At 37.8% G+C, this 10563-nt stretch overlaps 1 protein-coding gene across 1 annotated transcript in view; it reads right to left on the bottom strand.

Annotated features, from left to right (window-relative positions):
- The window catches only part of LOC128018538 (protein patched homolog 1-like), a 51776-nt gene extending 43858 nt beyond the window's left edge, over nucleotides 1-7918 (bottom strand). The window contains exons 1-2 of the mRNA XM_052604106.1: nucleotides 7385-7918; nucleotides 4554-4746 (exon numbers count right to left, since the gene is read on the bottom strand). Coding sequence (XP_052460066.1) covers nucleotides 4554-4746; nucleotides 7385-7552 — 361 coding nt within the window. The 5' untranslated portion in view covers nucleotides 7553-7918. The remainder of the gene's footprint in view (nucleotides 1-4553; nucleotides 4747-7384) is intronic.
- Nucleotides 7919-10563: the final 2645 nt, after the last annotated feature.

Consider the following 10563-nt stretch of genomic DNA (forward strand, 5'->3'; position numbering starts at 1 on the left):
AACTCAATAAAAAAACTTGATAGAGTTAGTATCAAATCTGCACTAAAAAGAGCCAACGAACAAACAACTACTTAAAATATGAATCAAATCAATACAAGTTACACATCTTAAATAATACCTAGATTAACTCACATTGATCACAGACCAAATAAATTCACACTGCCCCCTGCTGGGTGTATAAAAACATATTACTGGTTTAATTACTCATTTATTACCTTTAAATCGATCAACTCCTCTTCCACAGGAGTGCTAGCGTAGCAGTAAACATTCTCTCATCATCACTGGTGTTAGCTGGAACCCCTCACTCTGCACCCAGGTAATGTAGCCAGTATCAAATGAGCTTTTAAATAGCGGAGTCTCCACTCGATGACCTTGGGTCTTAAGGGACGCAAACTTGTGGCCCCAAACCTCATGCTACCCCTCTCACCCCCCACACAAGAAAATGGGACATTCCAAACCCAGATATCTCAATGATTTCACAGCGAAAAAGGCCCCTATTAAAAGTGAACAGAAGCGGAAGGCACACAGGAAGGTGAACGTTTACGTGAAACTGTTTTAGGGTCAGTTAGAATATTTTGAAGACAAAATTGTCTTCTCTTCCGTGTCTGTTGTAAGACAGTTCAAAACAAAGCAGTTTGTCATATCAGGGTTCACGAACAAATCATTCGATGTAACCGGATCTTTTTGAACCAGTTCACCAAACCGATACACAGAGCGTCTGAACCGAACTGATTCTTTTCGTGATTGATTCTGAACTGATTCTGTGCTAATTTTATGAGCCCAGGTAAACCGAAGGCTTGCAATCATCGCCAATGACGCCATTATGTCAAGCGCAAAAGAACCGGTGAACCGTTTTCTTCAACCAGTCTATTGAATCGAACTGTCAGAAAGAACTACTGGTGATCCGAAAACCGATGCAACCGGTTCTTGACTCGTGAACGATTCATTATCCGGCTCGGTGTTCATCTCTCTCTTCACAGCAGTTCAGTCAGTGTACTGTTTGAGTAAATGAATTACTCTGGGTTATTGGTTTGTTTGAACTCAGAGGGAGTGTCAGCCACATTAAACAAGTTAACAGCTTAAGTAATTTGTGGATTAATGTGTATTGGAGACGTGAACCGTTTAAAACGATTCAGTTCGATTTGGTGAACTGGTTCAAAAAGATCCAGTTACATAGAATGCTTCGTTCGCGAACCGGATATGACAAACTGCTTTGTTTTTAACTGTCTTACAACAGACACGGAAGAGAAGACAACGCTGAATAAAGTCGGAGTTTTTGCTATTTTCAGACCAAAAGGTATTTTCGATGCTTCAACAAATTCTAACGGACCCTCTGATGTCACATGGACTACTTTGATGATGTTTTTCTCACCTTTCTGGACATGGACAGTATACCGTACAAACAGTTTCAATGGAGGGATTGATCACTCTCGGACTAAATCTAAAATATCTTAAACTGTGTTCTCAAGATAAAAGGAGGTCTTACTGGTTTGGAACGACATGAGGGTGAGTTATTAAAGACATAATTTTTGGGTGAACTATCCCTTTAATCTCCAACTATTTTTTTTTTTTTTACATCTTAAAATGTCATATACAACAATTCAAAATATACGTCAATGCCATTATTGATTTTTTTTTTTTTTAATCAAATAAAACATTTATATTATGTTTTTATATTTATTTATAAAATAAGTATGAATGAATATATTTGTGTCTCTTTCTACACAATCTAATCTGAACAAGTCTGCTAGAGGTCCACAACTCCAAACAAGCTACATTCATATCAGATTAGGGCTGGGCGATATATCAGATATTAGTGATAATATCGTAATAATTTGACGATGTAAAATTAGAAAATATTGTGAATACTGAATATTTTAAATTCAATCATACTTTCCCAAAAGATTGTGCCAAACATAAAAAAAAGTGGACATGTACGCTCCTCTACTAAACGAACTCTCATAAGTGCGGTTGCCAGATATCAAGAGTTCAAGCACTTACGCAAATTATCTGAAACGAACAAGAAAAAAAAAAAAACACTTATCCCAGTTTATTTATTTTCCCCAGTTTTTTTTTTTTATTATTTAAATGCAAATGCAAACATAGAGATATATATCGAATATCATTAAAAATTGACAATATCGAGATATATATTTTTTTCATATCCCCCAGCCCTTTATCAGATCAGAGTGAGGATTCAGCCAGTGACTCAAAAGCTATGACAACATTATCCACATAAATTATTTAACAATGAAAATCTGTGGAGCAACCAAACAAATTATAATGGTTGGAGCATAACAGCCCTCAATGGCAAGTGATGAAAGCCAACATGATATCACACTGAATCCCATTCAAGCTGAATTTAAGGAGAGATTAAGAGACGCAGCTTCAACGAAGGGTCACTTGGAGGTCGATAGCCAAAGGCTGTTCCAAACGAAACATAAACATGCATCCTAATGGATGACATCTCCCAGCGCAGAACCTGGCCGACCAGAACTAATCTATCCCTCAGCTGTGGAATTTAATCTAAACAAACAGATCTCAATTTTACTGCATCTGGAAGCTGTCATGTGCTTCGGTATGGGAACGACTGAGGTGTGAGTGAGTGTGTGTCCAGCAACCGACTGTCATACTTCATCTGCAAACCTCCTGCACTTCTTGGAAAGGAAATGTGGAAGTGAGCAACAACGATAAAACTGCAGAGAGGATAAAGCTCTGGTTTAGCAAAGTGTTTGCGATAAGGTTCACACAATACTGTTATACTGAGAATATTACTAAAGACACACTCCACACCAAAAAAGTATTTAGGATTAATGCAAACACTTCTCTCTCAAGGGGCAAACTGAGGTTTAAGAACCTAGGCTACTACTGCGGAAGGGTTCCAAGATGAGCCTTATGTAGGGTTGACCAAAACAATTTTAGAGATCCAGCACCTGCTCCATTAACATAGTAGCCTTGAGCAATCACTTGCTTCTCCAGGTGGGACTGCAACTACGACTAATGTAATTTAAGTTGTGTGTAATGTATTTTTAGTTATAATTTAAAGTTAAGAAGTGTCAAACGGACTTAGTGTTGCAAGTCAAAAGGTCGTGTTTCATTAAGAACAACAGACATTTTCTTCATGTGCCAAATCAAAGGCGTTTTCTCCAAGGGGAAACTGAGAAGAGAAAATTAATTATTTAACAGTATAAGAACAATATAAAAGACATTTATGTGATCAATTATTGTAAAAATTGAGAAATGTTTAGAAATGTAAACATTTTTCTGAGGTAATATTGCTAAAATGGGTGCTAACTAAAACAAAACTGTGAAAAGTCACATGACATGACATATCGTTTAATTATTGTTGACAATAAGCCAATTATAATGACATTATCATTACAACGGCCACCTATCGTGCTCGAAAAAGGTTGGCAAATAGGACAGAATGGTCAAAATTGTGTGATTTATGAATAATTATGGAATAAAATGGCTCACCCACTCAAACCTCACTATTTTCGACTAGAAACAGTGATCTACGACTAAATAAGAGCTAAAAGAAAAAAGTTACGTATGTTTATATAAATACAAAAATATTACAGTACTAGTTGCATGTTTATAGTGTAAGGTAAACAGTGTTTCAAGTTACACACAGTATGGTTTAAAGGTACATTATGTGGAAATATAACATGAATTTATATAGGACTAATAAAATTAAATGCAAAGAGGCAACTGTCTCCTCATTTCATAAATCTATCACGGACTTCATTATCAGTAATGGATGAACATAACATGGCGTGTATTTACAGTCCAAAACACCCCCCCGAAAGCCAACTCATCCAATTAAAATAAATTCATATAAAAATAATGGTTGAAATAAAGATGAAATAAAGCCCTCATATCATCCATGTTTTTTCCAAAGGTTCTTTAAACTTCAGGAATGTAGATCAAAGCAGAACGGCCTGTTTCCCCCTCAGCACCCCACACTATGGCCTCACAAGTGACTTATTCATAAAATAAAACAATTTTCTTTCACACTTTCTTCACACAGCCTATGCGCTGTAGTCTGTGTCGGGTCTGGGTGTACGTTTCTGCCTGCAGTTCGTTCGGTTCCTGCTGAAACTCTGAGACAAATCTTTTTGGAAAGTTGAACGCTGTCCAAAACAGGACCACACACAGGCTCTGTGAGCAGCGCGGATCAGATTCAACTGCTGGAGGCACACAAACACACACACTTACTCGCACACACACAAAATGGCGGCTATTCGTGTTAAAAACACTCACAGTGCTCTCTAAATCATATATCCACCGATGTATCGATTTTAGAAGCAATCGACGGAAGCGCGCGCTGTAATGTTCCATAAACAGATGGCATTCGTGCGCGCGAGGCAAATTCGAAGCGGAAAACATTCTTTACACGTTTAATCTGGATTTCTGCCAGATTTCTATACAATAAACAGTTCCTTCAGCTTACATGACAGACCCCCACCCACCGATTCAGGTCTGCCTTTAGAATACACTTGCGGGGTAAAAGAATTATAAAGGCTTAAAGCACAAGGAAAACAGCTTCTTACCTTCTACCCAGAGTTTCTCCACGTCCGTCTCCAGACTAGCTGCCCTCAAGCCAACAGCAAAAGCTCCGAATATTAAAAGGCCCACGACTAAAAACTTTCCGCAGTTCTTTTGTATGTAACAGCCAAGTTTAAACAAAAGTCTTTGAAACTTTGCTCTTAACCACAGTGGCGCTTTCCTCCCAGTCGCTTTCCCCTACAAGACAAGAGAGAGCAAATATTAAACTCTCATCACCTTTTTAAAAAGATTAAACTAAATTCAATCATTGCAGTCATGGTTTTTCGACTGATATTTAGAAAACATGCTAAAATGACACTTAAGGGACTTAAATAACTGTATTATCAGGAATAAACCACTTTCCTCCTTTAAAAGTAATTGCTTGATATAGACAACTAGAGTTGTACATACACAATATCACCCCAGAAGTCTAAAAAGAAGCCTATCCACACTTTCAAGCACTATTTGTGTGGCAAGCAATTTTAACATTTATTCCTCAGAAAGTTTTTTTTTTTAAGTTCTTAATTTGAATTACTAAGAAGTTATCCAATGATGACTAGTATCTTTAAATTGCCACTAGTAATAACTGTTTTCTTAGATACTAGTAGAACTGAGACTTAGCCCTTTGCAACTAGTCACTATCCCAATAGTGACAAGTAACTTTTCCGTTGTTTCCAGTGGCAAATTTGAATTCTCTAACTACAGACAAGTATCTATTCCAGTATTACTTGTTACTATTCATTAGGTGCAAGTACTTGTTCTTTAGTTACAACTATCTATTCCAGTTGTTCTAGTACTAATTAAACAAATGCTAATACCTATTCATTAGACACGTGTGTATTCAAGTTGATACAAGAATGATTCCTAATCTTCTAAGTAGGTTTTTTAATTAAATAAAAAGTACCCGTTATGACTAGTAACAACCTATGACAAGTTTTTTATAAAGTCATATCTAGTCTTATATTGTTACAAGAAGGGTCTTATAAATTCAGGTCTTATAAATATGTGATAGAAAAGTTGTCACATATACTACATAAAAATTAATTGTCACATCTGAACTACACATTATCCTTAGAAATGCACCGATTGCAAGTTTCTTGGCCGAATCCTATTTCTGATTTTTTTGTTAGTGGGATCTGCTGATACCGATTTTTCTAGATTCCGATTTTTTCCCTAAGAGATATAATTGACAGGATATACAGACAAAAATCCAATTTTCTTCAAGGAAGTTTCATAAAAAAATTAATAAATAAAACAACAAGTAAAAAGTCAGTAATAAAATAAGAACAAATTAAAAAATGCAAACAAAAGCACAACTAAATGCAATAGAATAAAGACAAATAATTAACTTTGAAAGCTATGAAAGCATTTCAGGTTAAATAATTTTTTATTCAGGTATGAAATACTACAGAAATTAAAGTAATCAAATGTCAATTTGGTAATTTCTGTAGTCTTCATTGTAAAAATTAAATACAAATTAATTATTACCATTAAAGTTAATTTAAAAGTTAATTTAAAGTTAAAGTTTTTTAAACGTATTCAGTCAAAAGCAGAAAGTGATTTTCTTAAGTTTTTTGTTCTTTGATTAACATGACATACAGCAGCATGAATATTGGACTGCGGTCCCTTTAAGAGTTTATCCATAGACCTAATATAATGTTACACAACATAACTTCTCTTTCTACACTATTTTACATTCCAAAACTGACTGTGTTTAACTGGTTACTCGCCAAGATGGGCATTTTGACATAGTTTTGTATGGATTTTAAAAATTTAGCGCAGTTAGCCACTCATTTTTGCATTTGTGGTAAGCTGTTTGAGGCTGATATAGATCAGTGGTGGTACATGCGCTATAGACCTGCAGGAATGACTCAAATAATGCGCAATACAAGCACCCTTTAACTGGAGCGAATGAGACTTGTATAAGCGAGAGGTGGTCGCCGGAGTGAAGAGAATGAGAATGCGCAGCTGATGTGACGTTATTGCCTGTGTCTGTGAGATTCACTGATTCCGATCCATGGCCAATTAAATGGTACATCTCTAATTAGGGCAAATGCCACCAATAAAAATAGAATAGTTATCTGTCAATGGGGATTGTGAGTAATAGCAAAACAATGAGGACTATTAACTAACACATATTTATTACTAATGATACTTAACAAGAATGGCTTCCTAGTAAAGCAATTACTTGTAACAAAAATAAATACCAGTGAACAAATGTTAAAACAGCTTGCCATACTACTAGTAACATTCACTCGGCTTTCAAACAGTACAATTCAAATGATTTATAGTTTCACGAATAACTTAAAGTTAATCTGAGTCTTGCTGCAATGTGACAGGTTGCATCCTTTGGACACTGTATCAGGGAAACAGGTTACAATGTCCAAAGTCATGCAATATCGAAGATGCACGTGGGTCGCATAGCTGAAGGGACGCGTTGTGATGCGAGGGAGTTACGACAATATTTGTGAACGGAAAGAGTGCAGCCACATGGATCGTGCCTGAGCAGTGCGGGGCGAAGAGTACTCCCCGTGGAGGTCCTATCTGAGAGGCTTCAATCAGTCGGTTAGGGCCAACATCACTAGACCCTTCGCTTCACGTTCAGAGCTCAGCTTGTCGTCTGACAGGTATGTTTACGATTACTGAATCGCGACAGATGGATATAACGGAGAACAACATGCAGCGAATCCCTCGAGCGGCTACAGGTTGCTTCCCGCATAGACACCCCCATCGGTGCCGTGGCTATCCCGTTACCTAGCGACTTCACTAAAGTTGAGCACTTTGTCAGAGCATTCCCAACAAAGTCCAAATGCAAACGGGGCAAACATAAAAGCACCTCTGATATCTGCTCCAATGCAAAGGCGGCATCGCAATAGCTCGGCCGCTGCAAATACTCCAAATCCGCCGCGGCGGTCCGATAGTTGCCCCTATTTCTCCGCGTTAACCTCGGCCGATCGGGGTCTCTGTTTTCCTGCTCGGAGGACACATTAACAGCCGAGGCCATGTTGCAAAGTCTGCGCCGAACGTCTCGTTATCCACGCTAGTGTATTTCCCCGCGAGCGTTTAGTGATATCCGAAGAAAACCAAGTTTGTCTCTCGTTGATCCCAGATCCGCGAAGCACTTCATACTCCTGTTTGAGACGGCGAGTCAGAGTCTGCGCCTTCCATTCCAACATTTCGCGAATCTGGAGGTCTCCAACAATTCCCCACTTTCACGCCGTCCGCTGGAAAGTCCGCGATATCAGAAGGTGAAGGGGAGACTGTGGAAACGTCGATCTCTCGGTGGCTGAAGCATTCTGTGATCTATGTGGTCCCTCCTCGGGCCGTACGATAAGGCGATCTCTGAGAGATTCAATAGATGTGAAAAAAAGATCACTCTCCATTCGGAGAGAGAGGAGGAGGGGCGTGGCAAAAGCACTCGAAATCCCGCCTCCGGGGCTGTCAGATGGCCGGGGTTCCTGGACTCTGATTGGTTCCAGAAGGGCAAAAATTACTCAGCAAACACGACTATTATTAGCTGCTTAGCAACAGCTCACCAAAGTAGAGAGACCACCCAAGCCGCGAGCCCTCGTGTGTGCATCTCGAACTTCAGGGGAGTCTTAAAGAAGCAAAGCCCACTTTCTGCAGGGTCCGAGCGCGTGAAGAAAAGTCCAAGAGCAGAAAATCACAGACGAGCCCCTGTCTGGTCAAGAGGCAGAACACTCGTGCCCTTTCTTTCTTTCTTTCTTTCTTTCTTTCTTTCTTTCTTTCTTTCTTTCTTTCTGTTTCATATTGTCTTTCCATCTTTGTTCGTTTTTTCTTTCTTGTTTTCTTATAGTTAATTTGGCTAATTTATTTTAATTTTTTTCATATTCAGAAAATAATTGTTGCACGAACTTAGAGTTTTGGCCATACTTAGCAAAGCAATGCTTTATCTGATTTAAGTTGTTAATTTCCTGAAACACAAGTTAATTCTGATTAGTTTTAAGCAGTAGAGCCAGTTTTAGGATTTTGCTTTCATAAACAGGAATAGAGCGCCACCTAGATTACAGAATTTGTGAATGGTCAAAACCTACAGTATTTATATAGATGGGTTTATGTGTAATAATACATACTGTTTGTTTTCATGCAGCAAACTTACAGAACATTCAACATACATTTGACATTTGTCAGACGCTGTTCATGCATTCCCGGGCAATCAAACCCACAACCTTGGTGAGGCTCTACTGTATGAGCTACAAGAATGCAAAACACATAAAAAAAAACATGAATACAATCAATAACATATTCACATCCTGTGCCAAATTATAGACAAGAACTGTAAGTAATTGTATTCCCTTTCCCATTCCCAGCTGGCCAGTCTGGATATTGGCCATATTGAAAGCACTAGCTCCAAGGGCAAAGGAAAAATGCAATTAATGAGCGTTGTCTTTTACAGTGCACAGGTGGGTTACAGTTTCGAATAAGCCTGTGCCAAAACATGGGAATTCCTTGTATTGCTGCCCCTTTTTCATCAAGTGTATTGTGTAAACATGACACAGGTTTTATACTATGTTTATCAGACATCCGGAAAAAAAAATGTTTATGAATTAAAAATCAGTTTTGTACCAATGGTGCTCTGCAATACATCATAATTAGATTTCCTTTTCATTACTGAACCTCTTATAAACATAAAGCACATTATTCAACAGAAAATAATACAAATATAAGCAGCTATATAGCGCAATATAAACACTGAATGATGATTGGAGTGGTGATGTCGTCAGTTTAGAGACTATGGGAGGAAAGCTTTGACATGAGTATGAAAATGAGATACATCGTTATGAAGAATCCATTTCCTATCCCACCCCACCATCAGGAAATTATTACAGCCATTTTATTTTTCCTCCAGAAAGAAGAAGAAAAAAAAAACTGGACCATTAGTCATTAACTTCCTCCGCTGGATTTTCTGAGCTATATGATCTGTTCTGTTTCTCACTCGATCTCTCCCAACAGTCCTGTAGTTTGCCATAGTTCCCTCTACAGTGATGTACCCATGACTTTTCCCATGTTTACCCGATAGCACAAAGTTGTGCTCAATCACACAGATGTGTTTGACAGCTCTGAGCACTTCTCTGCCAGTGTTTACACTTTCCAATTTCCTCTGCGATTGTGTGGTTCTTGTATAATCAGTGTGACACTAGAGAAAGGAGAGCACTTCAGATAAACTGCCTATTTATGTTTTCAGTGGGTGGAAATGTTTTGTATGTTTTTTGTGATTTAAATGCAATAACAACAAATGTTTACGTAATTTTTCGAACAATCTCTTCAGAATTCTTTTGGGGTAATTAAAATCATATAAATCATATATCTTTTATTTGTGAAACAAGATTTCAATTTTTCCTAACATGTTCCAAAAATTAAGCTTTGATCAAGGCAAATGTGATCCTGAAAGCGAAAAAAAAAATAATAATAAAAAAATACAAGCCATTCCGTGCCCGGACATTCTGTTTTGTTTGTAGTTTTCTGTAAATCCCTTCAGAGCGGCTAGGTCTCCAATGCCTAGATCCTGATCTATGTTTGGCCTACTGTCTTCGTAATCATAATTTTCAGGCTTAAGTTATGACCCTTCCCATATTAAAAAAAAATTCTGAAGTATGCACTGATTTTGTGTTTTGTTTTTATTTAATCACCATAGAAATCTACCCTTCTACCCTTTCTGTTCCACCACCGTCTGTCCTCAGCAGATCACAGAAATATAACACTCCTGTGAACATGAGATTGGATTTGTCCGAGCCTCCACCAAAAAAAAAAAAAAATAAGAATCGTTCCATTCTCATTAGCATGAAGTGAGTAGCTCCCCAGCGAGCCGGCACACAAAAGGTCACACATTTATTAAGTAATTACACAATATATTTCTATACCTCATGAGAGGTCCTTGGAAATCTCACTTTACAGCTGTGTGATGTTTTTCCCAGAGTCTCATCGGAGAAACTGTCTATAAGGACAGAACATATTGAACATATGATTTGCTTCACCATTCAAATTTATATGCAT

The sequence above is a fragment of the Carassius gibelio genome, chromosome A8, assembly GCF_023724105.1.
Source record: "Carassius gibelio isolate Cgi1373 ecotype wild population from Czech Republic chromosome A8, carGib1.2-hapl.c, whole genome shotgun sequence".
Classification (NCBI taxonomy): Eukaryota; Metazoa; Chordata; class Actinopteri; order Cypriniformes; family Cyprinidae; genus Carassius; species Carassius gibelio.